Source organism: Ascaphus truei, chromosome 3, assembly GCF_040206685.1.
Source record: "Ascaphus truei isolate aAscTru1 chromosome 3, aAscTru1.hap1, whole genome shotgun sequence".
Lineage (NCBI taxonomy): Eukaryota > Metazoa > Chordata > Amphibia > Anura > Ascaphidae > Ascaphus > Ascaphus truei.
In genome coordinates this window covers 249,641,243-249,665,816 of record NC_134485.1, presented here as the reverse complement: position 1 = coordinate 249,665,816, position 24,574 = coordinate 249,641,243, and the positions used below count along the sequence as shown (strand labels likewise).

Here is a 24,574-nt window from a genome sequence, read left to right as displayed (position 1 = left end):
GGGGCGTGTGGCAGGGGCGTGGCCTTGACATCACCCGGCAGGTTCTCCATCATTGGCTGAACCACCAGGGGGTGTGGCCAGCGCTCCATCGCGAGTTGTGAGCACAGATTTCCTGTCTTCACGGAAATCTGTTCGCACAACGCGGCGGGCAAGGTAGGAAGGGGGCCCGGCCCCGTTGAGGGGTGGCTCTTGTATGGCAGGCGCTGCAGTAAGCAGCGGGGACCTTCCCTAAAGATTCATGGGAGCAAGGACTGTTCGTCTGCATTCTTCAAGAATGGTTCTATAACAGCCCTGATCACTTCAACTTCACAAATCGCTGCAGCATCATTTCCAGTTTTGCACTGTTCCGAGAGGCTCTAATAGTTGTCACCTTTCTTCAGTCATGTTTATCATGTTATAGACTGCTTCACGGTGCTGTGCAACTTCACTTAATTGCAGACGTAAAGACATTTTGAAGTGGGACTGCACCTTTTTGATAGAGAACGCATTCTGCTTGAATGACATTGCAGCCACAGGCCCTGCCCATCCCTTTCTGTGAGAGAGACTTGTGCAAAACAACCTTGGTGGAAGATGTGCTTGGAAAAGATGGAATGGGATTTCCGGTTCCGGCCCTTACAGATTATGCAGTCCTGTTCTCATGTTTACGTCGTCTTCTCTCTGTTGCATGTGTTTCATTGTGATTAGACTGTGCAGGATTTTTTACTATGGTACCATATTATGTTTTTGTTGTAGTTGAGAATATTGTTTGTTTGATCACTAGGGTCTTTGCTTTTTGATTTTATCATTTTTAGTGGTGAAAGGGGGAGGGATATTTTTCTTTGAGCTAGACCATTGATAAATCTTGCAATGATTAATAAAAGCAAACATAGCAATGGATTCCAGGGCATTCATCTACCGGGTTCACCTAATAATAAAACCCCTTTGCATGTACAGCAGCCAGGCGTATTTGGCAAACCATATTAGCACTTCAAAAGAAAATCCTGTGTTTTTTCAGGTGAAACGTGTATAAATTGTCAGGGAACTTTGGGAGGGAGAAAGCAATAGACATTGTTTGTAATATTTGAATTAAGAAGGCATCAAGCAAAGGATTCCTCATGGTTATGTTATATGATTAGTGGTTTCCAGTTCATGGTTATTGTTGTTTTGAACTTTAGATAACCAGCCCCTCCACAAATGTAGTTTTCACTTGATATTTAAGTAATAATCCCTGAAGAACAGGGCATTACTGGTCAATAATGCCCTGGCTGGTAGAGTTAGTAGAGTTGAAGGCCCGAGGCGAAGCCGAGGGACTTTAACCCAGCCAGGGCATTATTGGCCAGTAATGCCCTTTTCTGAGGGGATTGTAATAATAGCATGTTCTTGTATAGCGCTGCTAGTTTTACTTGGCATTTTGCAGGCACAGGACCCTGTCCCGTGGATTTTACAATCTATTTTTTTGTGCCTGAGGCACAGGGAGATACAGTGACTTGTCCAAGGTCACAAGGAACTGACACAGAGGTTTGAACCAGGTTCCCCTGCTTCAAACTCAGTGCCAGGTGCCAGTCGGTGACTTTACTCACTGAGCCACTCTGGATTATTACTATTATAGGCTAAATGTAGGCTTTTTTCATAAATAGACACTTTTCTATAGTTTATATAGATTTTTTTAAATTAAAATAAAATGGTAAATACATTAAAGCACCTCCTATATACGTTTACACTGCAGCTATGTATACACACACACACACACACACACACACACACACACACACACACACACACACACACACACTTCAAATTTTGGGGTGATAAAGGACTTGAGTCTGGCAGGATTTGATGATTAACTGTATGGGTGTGCTGGATGAGGGGGGGCTCCTAGGTATTGGAGGTTGGGTGGTGGGAATATGGGTAGTTCTGTTTGACATCTTGGGTTTGAAAACTTATTAGATTGTCACCAAGAGAGGCGGCATAGAGCAGAGGTCCTTTCTTTCTGTAAAATAAAATCTATTCAGTGTGTCTAAAATTAGGCAGTAAAATAATCAGCTGTGAAAAACTTACTGTAAATATTAGATTGTCTGTGTGCTATCAATCGTAATGAAACGGGGCAGTCCTGCATTATACAGTTGTGAATCTGAAACAACAGCATTTGTACACAGGTTTTTGGGATGAGGGCCTGAGGTAAACTTGTGCCATGTGACTTTTTTTGTTATTTTTGACTCTACATGAAGAGCAGGCTCAGTAACTAGGTCACGCTAGAGTTGAGGCTGGATTAATGGAGAAGACTCAACATTTTGGGGTGTTTTGACTGTTAAACCCATTTATTGTGACTTTGAATGTGCTCCAGTGTGCTGGAGCTCTGCAATGTATCTTAAAATACTATTGCTTATAATTTCCAGAAAGCTAACCGCTTTCTATCCTATATAACAGTAATATTAAAGTGTAACTTTTAAAAATCTTTTTGAACTGTTAAATAACAAATATGGCAAACTAAAAGGGTTGGGTATTAAAGAATAAAATGCCCGCTATTACCAAATTTGGTCCCGTGGGACCCTTGGTAACTTCTCGCAGAGTACCAGAGTTCCCTGAAACACTGGCTGAAAAACAGAGTAGGTTTCGAAAGCCGAACTGGACCGAACTCCGATGATGACAGGGAGGTAGCTTTGTTATACTGTGGGTAGCCTGTGAGAGACTGTATATATGAGAATATCTTATCATTGGTTTTCTTTGTACAGTGGGCAGTATTTGTCTTTCAACTACTTTATTACACACTTTTTTTTTTCTTTTCTTTTAATATATAGCTAGTGGAGACTGTGGTATGTGAATAGTTAGCTGACCTATAATGAACTGTGTGTGCGCATGGGAAGTGGTGTCAGCACAGGTTGGTGTCAGACAGAACTTGGTTCCTTTTAAAAGTGTCTCATTTTGACCGTTTTTCTTGCTGTGTTAAAATAACTATTTAATAGCCGTGTAGTGCACAGAAAACTGTATATATATATATTTTTTAAGAATGCAGTCCTACTTTGTAAGTTGGTGATATCGTCGCTGTAGAGCTAAAACTCATTCAGTGCATTTTCCCCCCCCCACCCCCATGAAAATAGGCTTAGTAAAGAAAAAAAAATTGGAAGGACTCATTAAAGAAACATAATCTTCAGAACTTGTCTCAAAATACCTTTCTTTTTAAATACAGATTTTTTTTATTTTATTTTTTCATTTCAAAAAGAACATTTAAACTCCTTTCCCTCAGTACTGAAATAATGCAGTTAATTACTTTTACCTCTACAACGATAGTATAGTGAAGAGAGCTCTCACCCAGCTAATTCTGCAAAGGCTAACATGATTCTCCTATTTCAGAACTTCTTCCCATACAGCCTAAGGCCGCGATTATAGTGGCCGCCAAAACAAATACCGGAATTCCGTGATGGGGCACATAGTGCGCGGAGGCGCGACCGAGAGGCAGAATCCTGGAGAGACAAATTAATTTCTCTTTCCATGCGATGGCCGCGTGAAGCGGTTCAGCCAATCATGGCGAACTGCTCGTGTGACGTCATGGGGCATGCCTCCCGATGTCTGCTGCAACAGTGTAGGTTTTGCATGAGTGACGTCACACGCGTGCCCTGCAGCACCCAATATAATCGCGGCCTATGGCCTTGTCCCCACTGCTCGCAGCTGCGCGCACGGCGCGAACGAGATACGGCCATATATGGGGCCGGCCCCAGTCACTGCTGCAGCGCGCCTTGCGAAAGCGCGATGCGCGACCGCCTTTGCCAAAAGACAAGATTTTTTGTCTTGGCGACCTAGTGTTTGCTACGTCACGGCGGCAGTTCAGCCAATGAGGGCGAACCAGCCGCGTGAAGTCATGGCCGCGCCCCCGCCACGCCCCCCCATCGCGAGTGAAGTCTTCAGATCACTCGGATGCAGGGAGCGAGCGCAGCCAGGCACCCCCGTCGCGTGCGCACAGGGGCCGTAGCCTAACTAAGCAAAGCGCAGTATTACTATGAGGGGACAGTGTGACGTAGGTAATATGGTGGTGCTCTTGGTGCACATTCCTCTGGGGTTAATTCCTAGCCTCAGCCACTTACATTTCTAGTAGAGACTGAAACGCACTTCACAGCTGTGACTTCTGTGCATCATGGCATCTCATCACTGGCCGGCCATGTCTTTATTTAACAACTGCACTCCGTTTATATAAAATAAATAATGTTTCAATCACGTGTATGCGCAAGGCTGGAAAAATGTTATGGCTTTTCACTAGCCGACCAGAATTTGGACTAGTCAGACGCAACTTCCTCAGCCTCGCACAATTTAACCCCCGTTCCTTACACCGATTTCACTTCCCTTTATCTCACCCTCATTTTGCACGCAACCCTTGTGTGGGTTGCTTTCTCGTTCCCTTGTTGGGTACTTCAGTAGGCCTCCGAGTGTAATGAAAGGGAGCCCGGGCCCATGTGTTTTGCTATCATAGGGCACTTCCCACGGTATCATATGGTCAACGGCAATGCTTCACTCCCTTTCCAGTGATGTGATACAGTGAACTCCCTTCTCACTCCGTGCTCACGTGTCTGGAAGGGTGCACTCGACATCATGACTGCACTTTCCATCTCCGTGCGTGTACAGTATGTATGTACGCTGACTGGGTTTGGGATTCTCTCACCCCCCTCCCCTTGCATCCCTCCCTCTCCCTCCCTCTCCCTCCGTCTCTGGAATCCACAGAGAGTGCATGCTAGTTGTGGAGCACTTTGCTTTTCGAACCTAATTTACAAAGCTTTTAACCACTGTATTGCCAGTTCTGTAGATCCCTTTTCAATGTAAGACTTAATGTTTAACTCCCACAGTTTCCTGCATTTTACCGCACTGTGCACAGGTACTGAACTCTGGAAACCACCATGTCATACAGCAGTGAAAGGCCTCACGGTTTCTGACCACAATTTTTACGAAGAATGTATTGTTTACCACAAACGTACGCATTGTTTTCCTTTATTTCTGTTCAGTAGACAAAGTACAGTTACTGGTCTCTGAAGTGAGCGATCTGTTTTTAGACCAGATGGCCCTAATGCCTTTGAGTTATTACCTTTTTGTGCATGCAATCCTGATCATTTAGATTGCAAGATTTTCAGAATGGTACATTGACACCAACATACATAATCGCCGTTTGTGAGCCTGTGGGAGCTGCGATTCAAGAGATGTGAACTTTATATGACTGTAGCCCTAACAAGAGTTTGCTTTTATAGGATGTTTATCACGGACGCTCACTCTCCAGCCTGCAGTAGCCTCCTCATTTCATCTTGCTAATGTCGGAGAAAGTGTTATTACCCGAAATGTCTGTTAGCTTTTTTGTGTCCTACTTTTTGTGTTAGACTTGCAGAACTTTTATCATTTTATAATTGTTTGTATTTGATTATATTTCATTGTATCCCGTTTACTTTTTTTGATGAAACTTTTTATTTTATTTTAAATATACCTCTCAAAAGTGTAGGCATTTTCCATGCACAGTATAGCTTATAACATTGTCCTAAATATGTCAATGATAAGAGAGAAACTTTAAAAGCAGCAGTTTATCCTATTTTTTGTTTTGTTTTTTATTTTATTTAAGTAATTCCTGAAAACAGGCCTTTATAAGAGAACAGTAATTTTACCAGTAGGTTTGATCTATAATGAGCTGCTATTTACAGATTATAACCATGTCAAATTTAACAGGAAGAAGCTGGTTCCGTTTTCCAATCTTCCTTGCACGGGTGAGGAATAAAAGCTACTGAGGTGGAAATAACTAACAATTTAAGGTTATTTTAGATCTCGCCACAGCGGGGTCGGAATAGTGACTTGAGTTTGACCAGGAGAGGATATTCAAGGTTAGATGATGTGAAGCATGAAACAAAGGGAAGTTCTGTCGCTAAAGGGTGTGGCTGCACTTTACTTTAATATTGTGTACCGAGCAAAGGCCAGATAATCTTTTGTGGCAAGAGAGTGCTCAGTCCTGGGTTCTCCCTTTTTTTTGGTGTGTGTTCAATGAATACGTCTTGTTTACAAAAACATAGTGGGTGTTTCCAGAAATTAGACACTTGACTCCTCCCAGAGTCCCTTGGAGCCACACTGCTTGTAGCTGCTAGCTGGGGGAACACTGCTGTGCTACGGGATATCGCTGTCTACAGACGGTGGCGGCCCCTCCATGCAGCATCTCACTAGATCACATCGGAAGTGACGTCTGCACACCTGCAAGACCAGCATGGAGTAGCATGGCCACAAACCATTTATTCAGACTGGGAAGATTCCTCATCTGAAGAAGCGGGCGAAATGAAGGACTTTGTCTACTTTTTGATGCTGCCCAACTTCTGATCAGCTTTACAGGTGTCTGTTTCAGCCAGAAGGTCTCTATGGCTGAGAACTTCACCCGCAGATGCACCATCGAAGAACAAGCTGGCGTCTCTTCCTTGGGTTGAAACCTGTTTGATGAAGCACTGGATACCATTTTTATTTAAGGTTTTAGAAAGGAAAAAAGGGGTATTTTTACCTCAGTCTTTCGAGATGCCAGGTCTTGCAGGCCAGGACGAAGTCGTCACAGATGTGGTTTTAAGCCAACCAGGCATGCCCAGCGACATTTATTCCACAGAACCAACAAGAAGAAATACCACGTGGAGCACAATATACACTCCACATAGGATATATGTTTTTTATTACTATCTTGACGGTAACTTTGATATACTGTACATGAGAGCTTTGTATAAGCTGCCAATTTCCCATTGTAGGAAACTTCATAAACCCATTGAAACATCTATTTAGAAATTGGATTATTATTGTTGCCAGTATACTGGGCTCTGTAACCTGAAGAGACCCGAGGCGGAAACCCTCTTCATATTAATTGGAGGGAATTTGGTTACGCCTCCCCGTACACAGGCTACTTAATCTCGCAGAAACCACTCTCCTTCACTCCTCCCCTAAAGAAGCGTGATCAAATCACGTGAAGCGTACGTCGGGCTGCAGACGTCGCGACGTTGATGTGGCGAGGTGGCGAATCAACTAACTACTGAAACGGGTCGTATGGCGTTTGAATATTTGACATACATGGCTATTTTACTTGATATTCTCTCCTAAGGTTTCTGTCCAGTGTTAGACCTGAAATACGTCATTCCGTTTCTTGGTCATGTCATGCAAAATGAAGTTGCCGAGATCAGTAGTAAAAATCTTGCAGCCATGGGATGAATTGACATCAGTCGACCTCAAAGATGCGGATATGAATAAAAAAATATAAAAAATATTCAAACGGAATACAATAAAGACTTAAGCACAAGGCTGGGGAGCACCTTTTCAGGATGCCTATGCTCCAGGAGCATGGTCAACTGAAGGCCTTCTCTCCCTCTCTTTTCCTTCCCACCCCCATAAAGATCTTGGCGATTCGATTGGTATGTCGGGCGATTTCTGCATTTTGCTCATCTCACAGGAGTTGCACTGAGTCTTTTCAGACAATGCCGCCACAGCGGCTTATGTGAACGAATAGGGTGGCACAAGAAGCTTGCACGCCATGAGATACATTTCAGTGATTCCTGTATGGGCAGAGAAGCATATTCCCAGCTTAAGGGCAGTTCATATTGCAGGGAAATAAAATACCTCTGCAGGCTTATTAATTCGGCATCAAATTCATCCTGGCGAATGGTATCTAAAGAGAGAGGGTTTTTCACAGTAAGTGATTCATCTTGTGTACCAGAAAACAATCAACATTAAGAGAATATACTACAGGGTGCTATCAACATTTCATAAATGTTGTGGAGCGCAAGCATTAAATCCAGCAACAATTCCAATCTGTTATATCTTGAATTTCCTGTAGCAAGGATATGATGAGGATCTTTGTCTGAATTCCCTTAAAATTCATGTTGTGCCACTTATTAAGGTTCCTTTTGCATTTATCAGACAAATGGCTAACTTTTAAAGCATTTTTTTCTGACTGCCATTACCTTAGCCAGAAAAATTGGTGAGCTTCAAGCTTTATGCTAGGAGCTTCATAATTTAGGATACATGAGGACAACATTTCAACCAACTTTTATTCCCTAATCCTACTTCATTTAGATCAGCGTCGTACTTTTTAAATGGTTAACTTACAAAAACGCGAGAGGGCTTTAGTGCTCAATCGGGAGAGGGGTGAAGGGTGGTTTCTTTATTATTGGTAGCACTGACTTCAGGGCTAATTTAAAAGGCCTGGTTATTATTATTATTATTATGAAATGTAACTTATCATTTTGGGGAGGAACTGGGTTCTAAGTGATATAGCTATATCCCTTTTAGTGTGCACCACTTTGTTAGAAAGCTTTAGAGCACCCTTTCTAGCATGTGCTAAGAAGCTTCTGCTTTACGCTTTGGTGATTTAGTTGTACGTTACTGTCACATGCAAGAGGAAGTACATATGTAAATTGGTTACATTTTCCGCACAAGTGGTATTTTTACATTTGAAAGAGAAGAAACCTTTAAGGGGGAAGAAAAAGAATGTTTTACTGACATTGTAATGTGTCCTCTTTGCTTTCTCCCTTTCAACCTGCAATTGTTTTTCCTTACTTTTTCACTGACCTTTCTCTCTCCCGTCACATTATAGGCTCACAATGACGACCCAAGTGACACTGGAGGATGCTTTGTCCAATGTAGACCTGTTGGAGGAGTTGCCGTTGCCTGATCAGCAGCCCTGCATCGAGCCTCCGCCCTCCTCATTACTGTATCAGGTACTGTCGCTAGGCCATGTTCGGCCACACATGGTTAAGTTTTTGAAGGTGCAATCCCCTGTAGCCGGCCATACAACAATCTTTTGTAAAGATTACAAATCCTTCTCCTCTTGAACAAGTTTAATCATTCTGAAGGGAAATACTTGGCTGCAAGCAACATCAACTACAAGTTTCTTAGAGGCCTTTAAATGGGGAAGTGTTTGTCAGTAAAGTGTTGCCTACAGTAGGGCTGCGCAAACGGGGGGGGGAGGAGAGGGGGCGAGCGCAAGGTTATCTGCAGGGGGCGTGGGGGTTACAGAGGCCCTGCGCGCTTCCCGAAGGCATTTAAATTAAATGCCGGGGAAGCGGCGAAGGCCTCTGTAACTCTTATCTTGGTTCGGACGTTTTCTGACGACGCATTGGCATAGCAACGGGACCTCATGGCGCCAGAATGTCTGAGTCAAGGTAAGGAGGAGAGGGGGACAGCTGGCAGGGGGGCTCAGGGGAAATAGATTGCGCTCCCCTGGCCTACAGTACCTGTCCGTACGAAATAGCCAACAGAGATAAGGGAATGTAAGCTCTGGCTGTGCAAACTAGTGTTGAACACAGTGAATGGGTTTTATTCCCTCTGGCTACTCCATGTTTGTTTTTTTATGTTGGTCTTGGTTCACTATTTACAGAATGGCTTTACTGATAGATGTAAGAGTTTGGTTGAAGGCATCAACCACTCAGACGTAACCCTTTTAACATGTTACTGCCATTAGTACATTTTGGTTCTAGAATAGTCCCTATAACCGTTTACAGTAGAGAACTCCTTTCATCAATCTTTTTTTTTTTTGCCTTACAAGTAGGCTGTGATTTTTATCCCGGATTGGCTAATAATCTTCTCTTTCCTCTTGCAGCCTAATTTTAACACGAACTTTGAAGACCGAAATGCATTTGTCACTGGTATCGCAAGGTACATTGAACAAGCTACTGTCCATTCTAGCATGGTAAGTAAACCTTTTGTGCCGACAGTGCGTGCTTGTAAAGCAGTGTATTTGTACACAAGTGGAATTGGGGTTACCTGCCGTGTGCCTATCAAATTGCCAAGTTACAAATTCCGCGTCCATTGTTAATGTCTCACAGAAAAACAGTTTTCTTTGTCACGTTATAGCCTCTATTTACTCGAGCAAAACAACTTTGGAGGTTGCCCTGTGGACTAGAGCTGCAGAAATGTCGTCCTGATATGGTGCCCATGTCTGGTAGCTGCCTTAACGTTTGGCGAGCCGGGGGTCCTGAGGTATTTGTAGGTCACGTGATTGCTCCTGGGCCACCACATGATCGCGACCAGGCCCTGGGTGCTGGAAACGGAAGTTGATCACCCCCTACTACACGAGCATGTGCCTATGATGTATCTGGCGCAGCCTTAGAGCACTGTCACCTTTTTAGTGCACCTGAAGTAGAACTGCGAAGCCTTTGGATCTGGAAGGCAATGAACAAGTACAGGTTGTCCTATTTATTGGTATGCCAATGAACCGTTCACTGTCATGGGTGCCTGCAATGCATTGCAAACCCAGTGACCGTGAAAGGGTTAAAATATAAATGATTAGGATATGTCCTTGCATTGTGAAAGTCTCACCTAGGAGAATTGGGCTGTTAACAGCTCTGCCTAGAATGTCTCCTTTCCATGTGACTTGATTGTGGCTACTACCGGCAAGCCAAACATTTTACAGCTTCTTGTGAGATAAAAGGGATTTGTCTAACCGGGGATCTTGACTTGTCCACTATAGAATGAGATGCTGCAAGAGGGGCAAGAATATGCAATCATGCTGTATACGTGGAGGAGCTGCTCAAGAGCTATACCGCAGGTAATAATAATATCACAACCGCTGCCTACTTTCCCTATGTAACCCACAGCCAGTCATTTGCTCCGAGTTCTTTTTCCATTGATTTCATGTCAAAATGTTGTTTCTTAAGATTTTATATTCCTATTTTTGCTTTATCCTGTCCAAAGTATCTTTAGTTCCCTTTGCTGTGCTGGCTTCATACACCACAGCCGGGAGGGATGCATCTCCACTGCCATTTAGTCAAGAAATACTTTCTCCCTTTCAGTATAATTTCACAGGACAAAACTGTCCCGTACACGGCTCTAAACCTCTGCTACCTACTTTAATCCCTTTCAAAATGTTAGCTTGGATACCAGTTTAAACGTTTAAGAATATTATTTTTTAAAAAATTTTTTTAAATAATTGTAAGTTTTCAATATCTTTGTCCTTATGAGTGGATTCTGACCACTATTTTTTAATGTAACTTTTTTCCCTTTTGCAATGTATGCACCACGATCTTTGCCTTTTTTTTTTGTAAATTGAGATACACAACCATGAACGATGTGACCTCCACTTTCATAAACCACGTAATCTGTTTTCCGAAAGATCTGAAGCCTTTTGACGAATCCCATGTCACCGTCTAAATCAATTTCTTGTATTGGATTCCATTGTTTAGGAAGTGATTTTTTTTCATGAATGTCGAACATTTCTGGTGTCATTGTGTATGCCATCAAATAGGAGAAAAGTATTTTTACACTTTACCTAAAATGTGAGGGAAATGAAGGCTTTAGGAATGGAGAGATAAGCCCTGTAACATTGCAGGCTGCTCCGAAAGAAAGTCAAGTGAAGAACTGTAGGAGCGCTGCAGGGCTGTATTCTATGAATACACATTAGCTTGGTGAGTCTTTCACCTCTTGTTCACCAGCGTGGCAAAGTGTTGCTGATCGTCAGAATGACTTCCCTTCCGAACAATATGGTTGTCTCCTCATAATTTGATATAATCTCTGTATAGGGCTCATCATTTTAGTGTCCTACAAAACAGTGATATGATGTGTAGTTTCAGAGGCTCTGTACACACTGTTAGAAAAACTGTTTTGGGGTCCATTAAAGCAAGTGTCTTAGAATGTATTTATATATACTTTTTAGCTTGTGCCTGGAAAATCTGTAATCTATTTTCCCTAACATTCATTGGCCGCACCCCACAGAAGATGTCCTGGTGGTTCCTCATTTTTCGTAGCTTCCCATTCATGAGTCCAGACTCTGTAGAGTACAGGACATGCCTGTCACATTTAGCCTGTGTTAATAGACGCAGAAGATCTCCCATCCTGTAATATCTTTCTTGGCTTAATATTGCACACTTTATATCTTGAAACCATCAAAACCTTTTTCTCCGGGAAGCAGTTCTACTGGTTGCATATCAATTTCTCTGATGTCAAAATGAACTCTCTTCCTCATGATGATTCTGTTATGCTTCGTTTTCAATTGTCTGCAGGTCAAATGTAATGAGCAGCCCAACCGTGTGGAAATCTACGAGAAAACCGTGGAGGTCTTGGAGCCAGAGGTCACCAAATTGATGAATTTCATGCACTTTCAGGTATCCAGCATGGACAGTGTGTGAGACTCACTCCCATAGTTACAGTTCAGCTGCCCCTAATTTCCCATAATTATCCTGTATGACCCACACAAACTGTAGCTTTGATAAATCGGATAAATTTGATAATATTTTTTTGATTGGTGCGAATTGGTTTGTTAAATTATTAGAACAAAAACAGTAAAAGGTCCATTCTGTCAGAAAATAAAGTCTGGAAAAACGATGAACAAATTAAGAGTTAGAGTTAGCGTTAGAGTTAGCGTTAGAGTTAGAGTTAGCGTTAGCGTTAGCGTTAGCGTTAGCGTTATATATTTATATTATATTTTCCCCCCTCATTTTATTTGTAACTATGGTTAATGGGTGTGTGTTATTGTGAAGCACATGATGGTGAATGAAGCTGTGAGAATATAGACCTAGAATTTGCTGTATGTGGAACCCATGGCCTGTTGTTTTTCTTGTCGCACAGAAAAATGCCACTGACCGTTTCTGTGCAGAAATGAGACGCCTGTGCCACGCCGAGAGGAGGAAAGACTTTGTGTCTGAAGCATACCTGCTGACACTTGGCAAATTCATCAATATGTTTGCAGTCTTGGATGAGCTCAAAAACATGAAGTGCAGTGTGAAAAATGACCATTCGGCCTACAAGCGGTGAGAGCGCCACAGCCTCAAAATGAAACCATGTGTCCTGCCTCTCACATGTAACAGGATTTGCACACAAGATGGCAGCAGCTTCCTCTGAAAATTTCTCATTTCTACAACTGTTGCTTTGTTTTTTGGTCAAGTGCTTACACGAGATATGATTTAGCTATTAACTTTTAATAAGGGCTCTTTGTGCATCTGTTCCTTTAGGTATTATATGTTTGTCTATTTATGGAATATGGTTGCTTGAGGACAGCTAGGTTTTCATTCTATTGCCCTATACTCCTGTACACTGTCCATTTGGTGAAATTCTCTCATGATCCCATTGTGAGGGATATCGTAGATGTTCTAACGCTAATGGTTGAAGTAGACGAACAATGGACCTAGAAAATTCATGTTGAGAATATCAGAAATAAAACAAAGTTGGCTTCCAGATATTTTGAGACAAAGCAAACATGTTTTGATTAGTTAATTAGAACCTTGGTTGGCAAAATGTACACATTAAGCTAAGTTCTTCCTTTGTGTCTTTTTAGAAAAAGCAAGTTAAGTGACGCATACTAATGTTTTGTTTTTTATCTTGTCCTGAAGTTGTTTCCAAAATGGAAGGAGCTGGAAAACCATTTTGCTAAATACAATGCTGAAATTTTAGAGGGTTATATTTATTATAATCTTTGTGGACTGTATCAAAATACTGTAGTATATAATTCAGAATAAGGGCTAAACGGTTTGTACCACTCCAGAAAGCCCTCATTTCTTGTCACCAGAGGTACTCTCCATGAGATGGTAAAGGGATACAACATGGAGGTCATATGAACTTGTAATGGTGCCATAACATATTTTATTGTTGTTTTTGTGTGCTGAATGTAACTGGAAACTTCTTTTTTTTTTTTAATTGTGAAAACAAAAGGGCAGCACAGTTTTTGCGTAAAATGGCGGACCCCCAGTCTATCCAGGAATCTCAGAACCTTTCCATGTTTCTTGCTAACCACAATAAGATCACTCAGGTAAGTGTCGCCCACTTTACCTTGCACTACACTATGTTTCCAATTTCAATGACAGTTTTCATTATGTACCTGTTACTGTTCTGAATGTAACAGCATGATTTATCATATATCAATATCATGGGATCAACCCCTTCCTTTGTAATGTGTTGCAGGCCACTCTGGCACTGAAGTGTTGGAGCAGCAATCTCCCTTAGTCACTTCTCTCTCCGCTCTCCCCCCCCCCCCCCCCCCTTTCCTTTGCCTTTTTGTGAACTGGAACCGCGTCCCTCCGGAGATGACCTGATCCCCGAAAATATTACACTTTTAAAAACTCCACAACAAGGTTACTTCCCCAGGAGAACAATATGGCCACTTGGGTCAACCTCATACTGGTAGCCAGCCCCCTTTTGGGTGACCCCCAAGGCCATATTTGTAGTGTACACTGTTCCGGGAACGTACAAATATGAGTGTGGGTTGCTGCTTTGTGGCCTTGATGAGTTAATGACCCAGCACTGGTTGTTTTTGTCACTTTGGTAAACTCCTCTATGTAATCTCTTCAGTGTTCATCTCCGTTTTTTTGGTTACTTGCTGTATTTTCAGTGTTCCACGTGTGCTCTGATGGTGGTGGCTAATATCACACACTCGTCTCTTGAGTTTTTGTCCGTGCGTTGTGTTTCAGTCATTGCAGCAGCAGCTGGAAGTGATTCCAGGCTATGAAGAGCTCCTTGCTGACATAGTTAACTTGTGTGTGGACTACTACGACAATAAGATGTACCTGACGCCTGGGGAGAAGCACATGCTCCTAAAAGTAAGGAAGTTAACTGTGTGTGTGTGTGTGTGTGTGTGTGTGTGTGTGTGTGTGTGTGTGTGTGTCATACAGTGAGAGAATAATGGGAGAATGCAAATAATTTTTTTCAATGATATAATGTTGCAAACGCTTCAGATGGAGAATTGGTTAGTTTTTTGGATAATAACTATTTCATGTGTCAGGCAGTGTAGGCGATGAAACACTCCATAGTTGTGCAATTTAAAGTCATTGCCTTGAACTCGATTGGTTCCAGATGGTCCAACCAAACTAAATAGATTTTGAGGCAAATTGTGTTTAAATACCATGCTGGCCATTTACTACAATTTCGGACCACTGGGACGGTCCCGGCTAAACCGGGACATCTGGTCACCCTAGTAAGTAGAAATCTGGAAAATGTGGACGCGCATTGATGGGGAGGGAGCTCCTGAGAGAGGGTGCAGCATGTGAGGCTTGTAGGCGTGAGACAGCTGTAGTGACAGGCTGGGTAGAGAAGAGCGGCCTAATCGGAGTGAGTCGATGTATAGTGAGAGATTCAATCTGAAAATGCTGTCATAATTACAAAGATTTCGTTATTGGTAGTAATGATCTTAGAACGTTCAGTTGTGTCCATTTTATGAGGCATGACATTTTTTGCATAATGTATTTCTACAGTAAAGAAAACTTGTAAATCATGGTGAGCTTTTCTGTGGTCTGGCTGGTTTTGTACCAGTACAGATGGGTAATCTTCGAATAATGTCTTCTACCTACCAAAAACACAGATGTTGTTGGTTGCTAGACCAAGACTGAGAACCACAGTAAGCACAAGTTCTCCTATGCGGCTTGCACCCACCACAGAGAAGCAGACTGTAAACTTCTGCTTTTCTTTGGAGCAGTACAGGAAGTAATGTACTTGCATTTGGTATAAGGCTGACTTGCCTTGAATCAGTGTACTTTTTATGTATTACTTTAGCACTGTTGCAAGTTTCTGTGAAGTGACACTTCTGTTCATATCACTAGTAGAATGTATCTCACTTGGAGACTTGTTGGGTCTCTGACGCAATGGTTGATTTTGTTTGTAGGTTATGGGCTTTGGCTTATACCTTATGGATGGCACCGTAAGCAACATCTACAAATTGGATGCCAAGAAGAGAATAAACTTGACCAAAATAGACAAGTTCTTTAAGGTAGGAACCTACAGTTTTTCCTTGTTGCTCTCTGTGTGTGTGTGTGTGTGTGTGTGTGTGTGTGTGTGTGTGTGTGTGTGTGTGTGTGTGTGTGTGTACACTGTGTGTGTTTGTGTGTGTGTACACACACACATACCCCAGTTTAAGGACACTCACTTTAAGTACACTCGCGAGTAAGGACATATCGCCAAATAGGCAAACAGCAGTTAGCGCATGCGCCTGTCAGCACGTTCTGAACAGCAATACCGGCTCTCTACCTGTACCGAAGCTGTGTGTAAGGGGGGAGACTATAGAGCCTGTTACAAATGCGTTATTTACATCAGTTATGCACGTATATAACGATTGCAGTACAGGACATGCATCGATAAGTGGAGAAAAGGTAGTGCTTCACTTTAAGTACATTTTCGCTTTACATACATGCTCTGGACCCTGTGTGTGTGTGTGTGTGTGTGTCTATATATCTCAGGCGTGAACTTTAGAAATGGTGCCTTGTAACTTCACCCATTCAATTTCAGAGGGGCCTGCACTAAAGGGGTTTGTCGCGTACATGCATGCGAGTGTGTGTGCGTGAAAGGGGTTAATAACTGACCACACAAACGTCTTGTTCACTTGCCTACAGAGGGCTATAAATGATAAATCACAGCCCCAAAACCCTCACACTACACCCAATTATGTTGCCACCACAAGGATTATTTCAGAGTTTATGCTTCCGGAATACCTGGTCCCCTGGAAGAATATACATACTAACAGAAACGGAATTGAGCAAAATCTGTCTGATAATGAGGGCTATAGCTTTAAAGGTATTAAGAGCACCAAGAAAGTACCCTTTACATTTTAGATTTAATGTAACAAGGGGTGTTAGTGCTTGTACAGAAAAATATTTAGACACGGTAAGTGTAAGACCATTCTAAATTAAAAGGGAATTTAACAGAAACGTATACATTACCAAATGTGGAACGACCATTTCAAATGATTTGGAATAGGTTTCCCCCCAGAAGGTCATGGGTTATGGATGAGATCCAGAAGCACAAAGTGTACCCACATTTGCATCTCCCTGTGTATGTCCTCACAGTCCCGTAGAGGTCGTTTGTCACTTCACGCTAGCTACAGACCATTTTACACCCTGAAATCTGACGTAGTAAGAATTGTTCCATTTCAAATGTAATCGTAGAATATGAAATTCCTAAAATAACTCTAAATAGTTAGTAGATTAATTGTTCCAGAATAATCCTATTCCGGATAACACTCCGGATGTATACAAATGCGATGTAATAGACCCCTTTTTAGCCATGATGGTGAGACACATTTTCTACTATCCGTCATTGTGAAAAGGATTGTGTGCATTCACAGATTTGTACATATCACATCGCTAAACGTTGTACAGAATATAAACTATGTTAGTTCATGCGAGCCTTTAATGATGGGGAAAATACTGTCCATTTGGTAAACCTGTGGTCTCAGCAGTACAGCAAGTTGATTCCTGAAACATAATGTATTTGCTTAATTACTTTATTAAATCTGCCTGCAAATGAAACCTATGCCTTTCTTGCCATGCTGCACACAAAATGTAGACTTGACATAGTTATGCTATATTGTGACGGGGTTAAAAGATTTTTGACTAGTAGTTTCTAGTTTGTAACCGAAAGGGCAGAGTATCAGTCTCTAATTCTTCATACGTTGTCTATAAATACCGGATATGTGGTGGCTAGTGAAGGGATTGGCTCCAAATTAGAGAGATCCTCTGGAGAGCATACCTGGCAATTGTAGCTGATGAGACTTAACCTTTAATGGTCCAATAAAATAAGCCACATTGAATTAATTTGATTTATGCAGTCACACCTCCATCTCATCTGCCTCCTCACACTTTTAATAAATGACTTCACCATCTCACCAGTAATTACTGTAATTAGCTTATTGTATTCGACACATAAAGGGTAAGTCTTTTCAGCTATCATTGCCAGGTGTGCTCTCACGTGGAAATCTCTCATTCAGAGCTAGTCCCTTCACTAGCCACCGCATGTCCTGTGTTTCCATTCTGTTAGGTCCTCATAGATGCACCCTGCTTCATTTCTTTACACCATTCGTCCCTATTCAGAGGAAACAGTGGTGCGAGTTTCTCAGTTTTCTTGTTATATGTTGTGTGTATATAAAATAATGGTTATCTCCAAAGTTATTGTTGTGTATTGGTTTGCAGGCATCTTTCTATGGGCAAACTTCAGAAGGAAAAAGTCCCAGACCTGTGGGGTCAGAATAAGCCTTGTACCAGAAAAGGCTCCAGATTCAAAGCATGTAAAAAAGTTTTTTACATGTAGAGCAGAGCAAACTGCTACTGCAAGTTTTAGTGTTTGAATACATGACAGTATTGAAGCCCATTTGTATTACTCCCTTTCAACTGCATAGCTTGTAATGACAGCTGCAGAAAATTGTCAGCCCCTTTACCAAAGGTAATATTCAGTCCGCAGTAACAATTGTGTCCAGGTATGTAGATTTGGCAAACAGAATAATATGGCTCCAGTGTAACAATACTGCTGAGGGGGACAGTGAACGTGTTTGCAGTGCTTCCTCATTTGCAGTGTGAACTTGAAGCCATGCTCCTCCTTTACCCTAGCGAGGCGGCATTGAGTAGCATCAGATCTAACATGTAAGTGTGACGGTCATGTAATGACTGGCATGTTCATGTATTGCTTCCTCGGTGCTAACTTGCATCTCCATCTGCCTTCTGAGAACAGCAGCTACAGGTGGTCCCCCTGTTTGGCGACATGCAGATAGAACTGGCGAGATACATTAAAACCAGCGCTCATTACGAGGAGAATAAGTCCAGGTAAGTGTATGATGTCGTTCTGCCTTGAAAATGACATGCCACTTAATACTTTGTTTGTGGCTCCAGATTATAGAAAGATGTTGTGAATTGTAATGACAATGTAAAGAGGGTTAAGGCTGCACTCCACAAATAAGATAAGACATACAGTTTACCAGTGCTGCTGGTTCAAGGAAGTACCTGCCAGGCAAAATCCAAAGTACACTCAGGAAAAAAGGGATCCAGCGCTCCACGGATTTCTAAATAAGTAAATTTATTGTGCCACACAACGTTTCGACCAAATAGGTCTTTCTTAAGTGACTAGGCATACACCATATGAGGATCTACCCAGTATATATATCCTCTAACATTAACAAAACAGGTGAAAACAGTTATAAAATCACCCCAGCTGCCCCCAATCCGCTTCCCCTGATCAATCCTATCTTCATACATTGCCATAACAGTCCGTGAGAGTCTTCTTCCGGTTTTGCGTTCCAGTGACGTCATTATCCTCTTCTGCGCATGCTCAGTGTCACAAACGTGACATGCGCAGAAGAGGATAATGACGTCACTGGAACGCAAAACCGGAAGAAGACTCTCATGGACTGTTATGGCAATGTATGAAGATAGGATTGATCAGGGGAAGCGGATTGGGGCAGCTGGGGTGATTTTATAACTGTTTTCACCTGTTTTGTTAATGTTAGAGGATATATATACTGGGTAGATCCTCATTTGGTGTATTTATTTATTTATAAAATATTTTACCAGGAAGTAATACATTGAGAGTTACCTCTCGTTTTCAAGTATGTCCTGGGCACAGAGTAAAACAAATAATACATGGTTACAAATAGTTACATAAATGAACAGGGTATACATTATATACAAGACATTGCGTGCACAGTTAAAGATAATATATATTATGGGCGAATTAAACAGTTACAGACCAGATTAAAATGTGAGACAGCCTTAGATTTGAAAGAACTTAAACTGGTGGTGAATGTGAGAGTCTCTGGTAGGTTGTTCCAGTTTTGGGGTGCACGGTAAGAGAAGGAGGAGGAACGGCCGGATACTTTGTTGAGTCTTGGGACCATGAACAGTCTTTTGGAGTCTGATCTCAGGTGATAAGTGCTGCATGTGGTAGGGGTGAGGAGCTTGTTCAGGTAGCTGGGTAGCTTGCCCATAAAGAATTTAAAGGCAAGACAGGAAAGGTGAACTTTGCGCCTAGACTCTAGTGATGACCAATCTAGTTCTTTGAGCATTTTGCAGTGATGTGTATTGTAGTTGCATTGGAGAACAAAACGACAAATTGAATTGTAGAGAGTGTCAAGTTTGCTAAGGTGGGTCAGAGGTGCCGAGCCATATACGATGTCTCCATAGTCAATAATTGGCATTAGCATCTGCTGTGCGATACGTTTTCTGACCAGGAGACTTGGGGAGGATTTGTTCCTGTAAAGTACCCCTAGTTTGGCATAGGTCTTGGTTGTCAGGGTATCAATGTGCATCCCGAATGTTAAGTGGGAGTCAAACCATAAGCCCAGGTATTTAAAACTAGTGACAGGGTTTAGGGTGGTGTTAGTGTTGGTTCTAATATGGAGCTCAGTCGCTGGAAGCTTTAAGAATTTAGTCTTGGTCCCAAATACCATTGTTACAGTCTTGTCAGTGTTTAAAAATAGTTTGTTTTGGGAAATCCAGTTTTTGAGTCTCAAAAAGTCAGACTGAAGTATGTGTTGAAGGTCAGAGAGGCTATGGCTGTGTGCATATAGTATGGTGTCATCTGCATACATGTGTATTGAGGCTTCCTTACAAGCTGTGGGAAGATCATTAATGAACACTGAGAAGAGTAGGGGCCCCAGAACAGAGCCTTGCGGGACACCACAGGTGATATCCAGGGGGTTGGAGTTAGAGCCTGAGATGGACACATGTTGGGATCTTCCTGATAGGTAGGACTGAAACCAGTTTAAAGCATGCTTCCCTATTCCAGAGCTCTGGTGCTTGTCAAGCAGGATAGCATGACCAACTGTGTCAAAAGCCTTTGCAAAATCTAGGAATACTGCACCAGTGAGTTGTCCCCATTCCATTCCACACTGGATTTCATTGCAAACTTTTAGCAGGGTAGTTACGGTGGAGTGTTTGGGACGAAAGCCAGATTGGAATTGGCTAGGGAAATTTGTCTTGGTGTAGTAGTCGCTTAATTGGAGTGGACACATTTTTCCATGACTTTGGATAGAATTGGGAGAAGTGAGATTGGTCTGTAGTTTGAGACAGTGTTTTTGTCCCCACTTTTGAAGATTGGGACAACTCTGGCAGTTTTCCAGGTCTTAGGGATATGGCCTGCAGACAGGATAGAGTTGACTATGGAAGCAATTGGTTTGGCAATGGCTGGGGCACCAAGTCGTAGGAACCTAGATTATAGCAAGTCGGGTCCGCATTGGCTGCTTAGTTTTAGTTTGAGGAGCGCTTGTGTAATCTCCTCTTCAGATACTGGGCCAAATTGAAAATTGTGGGCAGTGTTGGGAAGGGGTGGGACTGTAGGGGTACTCCCAGGATGAGATTCAGGTTTGTGGTTTGGGCTGCGTTTCGCTAATAAGTTTGTGGCACACCCCACAAAGTAATCATTGAATGCATTTGCAATGTCAGTGGGGTTTGTCAGAGTAATATCCCCCTTAGTGATGTTACATGGTTGTTGATGGTTAGGAGGCTGGAATATATTGTTGATAACCTTCCAGAAGTTAGCTGGGTTTGATGTATTTTGGTGGAGATTGTCAGAGTAATATTGTGCTTTTGCATGCCTTGTTTGCCTTGTGCACATGTTCCGCAGGCATCTGTAGTGATTGAGATCCTTGGTAGTGCCAGTTACTTGGTAGCTTTTCCACAAGGTATCCCTGAGCTGGTAGAGTGCAATAAGGTCAGTTGTAACCCATGGAAGGTGGGCCCCCCGTACCCTTATTTTGCATAGTGGAGGATGGGTATCGCAGAGTTTTAAGAACTCTGATTGGAAATAGTCGAGCGCAGAATCAGGGTCGGGAATTAAATCGATTCTGTGCCATGGGTAGTTGGTAAGGTCATCCAGAAACTGTTGTGGGTTAAAGTTTTTAAATGTTCTAGTGAGGAGAACTTTAGGGCTTGAATGGGGCTTTTTTAATTTTCTTTACACAGTACACTATTGCATGGTCACTGAAAATATCAGGAAGGATGCCAGAGGATTGGATTCTGCTTGGGTTTGAGGAGAGAATCCAGTCTAGCAAGGAATGGTCATGCGATTTCAGGTTTGTCCGTGTGGCTTGGGAAATGAGTTGTGATAGGTTAAGTGACTTGAGTTGTATCTGGATTTTATGGTTTTTAGGGTCAAGCCAGTTGAAGTTGAAATCCCCAAGAACTAGCAGCTCACTCTTCTCGTTCAGAGAGGAAATGGAGCCAAGAAACTGGGTGATATCAGCCAGGGATTGTAGAGGGGCTTTAGGGGGGCGGTAGATGCCAGCAAGCAAGATGGGCTTACAAAAGGGGAGGCAGATTCTGCCAACTAGAATTTCAAAAGAGCGTGGGTTTGGGGGGCAATTTAACAGTGTAAATTGTAATGTGTCTGCAATATAAAATAACACCCCTCCTCCTCTCTTTGACCTATCTCTCCTAAAAATGGAGTATCCCTGAATGGCAATATTTGCATCAGGGGTTTTATGGGTTAGCCATGTTTCTGTAAGAACGATGGCTTTGGGATTATGCATAAGGCACCATGCCCTTAGTTTGTCCAGTTTGGGCAGCAGGCTCCAAATATTTATATGGGCGACAGATAGCCCTTTTTGGAATTTAAAGGTGGAATTCTCAGGGGCATGGGACAGATTTGAAATGGGAGGACCTGGGTTAGGTTCAGTATGCCTAGTCACTTGAGAAAGACCTATTGGTCGAAACGTTGTGTGGCACAATAAATTTACTTATTTAGAAATCCGTGGAGCGCTGGATCCCTTTTTTCCTGTGAATTGTAATGAGTAATGCAAATCTGAAATAACTTACCCGCGGTCACCAGAGTTGGTCTTGAGTAAAATGTCTTGGCTTTGATTCCAGAGGTCTTTGTTCTCTCCTAATTTGCAGCTTGCAGAATATGTAACAAGAATGATAATGCCACAAGAGTCTATATTTGTGCGTTGGGATTCCACAAAATAAAAGTTTCTCTTTTTCACATTTGAAGTTTGAAGGTTGTGATTTCCCTTTTTTTAAGAGACCAGTTCTTCATAGAGGAAAGTAGTGTTACAGAGCCGTTAAATAATCGTGTTCTTCAAGTGAACTTTTCAAAGCTGTATATACTACATTTTATCTATGAAAACACCATTTCCCCCCCCCCTAAGTTATCACAGCCTATGTACAATGAATCTACATTTCTCGAGGACCAATATGGCTTCTAGAACTTGGAACTACTTCTTTATGAATTACCAAGCATCATGTGATACATACGTAGCCGTGACTCCTTGCTCTTCCACAGTTATTGGGTTGCCTTATACACATTAGGTTTTTGGCCTCTTTCCTAGACGTGTGTGTGTGTGTGTGTGTGTGTGTGTGTGTGTGTGTGTGTGTGTGTGTGTGTGTGTGTGTGTGTGTGTGTCCAGCCGTGGTTCGACAAGCACTGAAGATTTGGAGGCCCTTCTAGCCTGCACATCTTGTCTTTCTGCTATAAAACGTTAGGCCTTCTGAAGAAGTAGCTGTAATATTGCAAGCACGGCCTTTTTACGTGAACATTCCTGGTTTTAATTCCAGTGTCCACTCTCCTTGTGACACTGAGCAAGTTACCTTATCTATTTTGCCACAGGCACCAAACCTAGATTGTACATTTCTTGTCCAATGTACAGTACAAGCGCCTGTTCCTGGCATCCACTTCGTCTGACACTACCGATCTCTGTCTTTAGGGCGTTATCTCCCTCTGCTGTCTTTTTGTACTCTGAATAATGTTCCTTCCTACATTTTCACCCTGAATACTAATACAATTAAAATAAATATCTACCTGGCACACTTACACCAAAGCAATGTTGAGCTGTATAGATTTTCCTTGAAGACTGTTTGTGGAACTGTGGTGGATCCGTTGGTATTAAATAATTTAGTCTTCAAACTTTGTTTTTGTGGCCATCTAATGCTCTTGTGATATCCTGGAACAGGTGGACCTGCACCTCATCCGGCAGCAGCCCTCAGTATAACATCTGTGAGCAGATGATCCAGATCAGAGAAGACCACATGCGCTTCATCTCTGAGCTGGCTCGTTACAGCAACAGCGAGGTGAGTTTGTATATTTGATGATAGAGACATAATGGAGGTGTCAGGTCATCTACTAAAGAAATTACGTTGTGTATCAAGTTATTTAGTATGATTCATTAGAACTGGTCATAGACGTGTCCGAAAGCCAGAATGATTTTTTTTTTTTTAGGTAATAGAAGAAATTGTATAAGAATAAAAAGATGTGGAGGGATAGCGTGGCTGTTCAATGAATGTCCCTGAGTTGCAGGATAAGTAATGAGCACAATGTCTGTAGGCAAGGTTTAATGGGGTCAATGCACTCTAAATGAGGAGCCTATTGAAGCATAAAATAAAAAGTACTCGAGGCTGAAAGCATGAACTAGGACTTTGTGTCTCTTCAGCAGAAAACATTTCAGAACATGCAGTCTTGTTATGATGAACTAGTTAGCACAGCACAGACAGGTTCTGCAACCCAATGCTTTCCAAGCACCTCCGGTGCTGATTGGATTATATAGGGTACTTCTATTAAGTGACACCAAGGAGCTACCTGCTGAAAATCACAGGCTCTACTGTCAGGGTTTCCCTTCTTGTGTCATTACATTTACATAAGGCTTTTCTTGGGGCTTCTCAAACTGTTCATGTTAGAATATGGCATGTAGCTTTGCTTCTGCATGTTCCTAGTTTTTACACCTTTTGGTATAATTGGTTTGGTAAATATTTGAATGCTTATTGTTTTTTTTAAAATATTTTTAAACGAGGTGGTGACTGGATCTGGCCGTCAGGAAACCCAGAAGACGGATTCAGAGTATCGGAAGCTCTTTGACCTGTCTCTGCAGGGGCTGCAGCTCCTCTCTCAGTGGAGCGCTCATGTGATGGAAGTGGTAGGTCTTTGGATGCAACAAAAGAATTGT

The 24,574-nt window shown here is 42.2% G+C and overlaps 1 protein-coding gene across 2 annotated transcripts in view; it reads left to right on the top strand.

The window, feature by feature from the left end:
- CYFIP1 (cytoplasmic FMR1 interacting protein 1) overlaps positions 1 to 24,574 on the top strand; it is a 68,565-nt gene that overhangs the window by 5,657 nt on the left and 38,334 nt on the right. For both annotated transcript variants that reach the window (XM_075590576.1, XM_075590577.1), the window contains exons 2-12: positions 8,555 to 8,678; positions 9,560 to 9,649; positions 10,430 to 10,507; positions 11,958 to 12,059; positions 12,523 to 12,704; positions 13,603 to 13,699; positions 14,358 to 14,486; positions 15,545 to 15,649; positions 18,379 to 18,470; positions 23,588 to 23,705; positions 24,422 to 24,544. In XM_075590576.1, coding sequence (XP_075446691.1) covers positions 8,562 to 8,678; positions 9,560 to 9,649; positions 10,430 to 10,507; positions 11,958 to 12,059; positions 12,523 to 12,704; positions 13,603 to 13,699; positions 14,358 to 14,486; positions 15,545 to 15,649; positions 18,379 to 18,470; positions 23,588 to 23,705; positions 24,422 to 24,544 — 1,233 coding nt within the window. In that variant the 5' untranslated portion in view covers positions 8,555 to 8,561. The remainder of the gene's footprint in view (positions 1 to 8,554; positions 8,679 to 9,559; positions 9,650 to 10,429; positions 10,508 to 11,957; positions 12,060 to 12,522; positions 12,705 to 13,602; positions 13,700 to 14,357; positions 14,487 to 15,544; positions 15,650 to 18,378; positions 18,471 to 23,587; positions 23,706 to 24,421; positions 24,545 to 24,574) is intronic.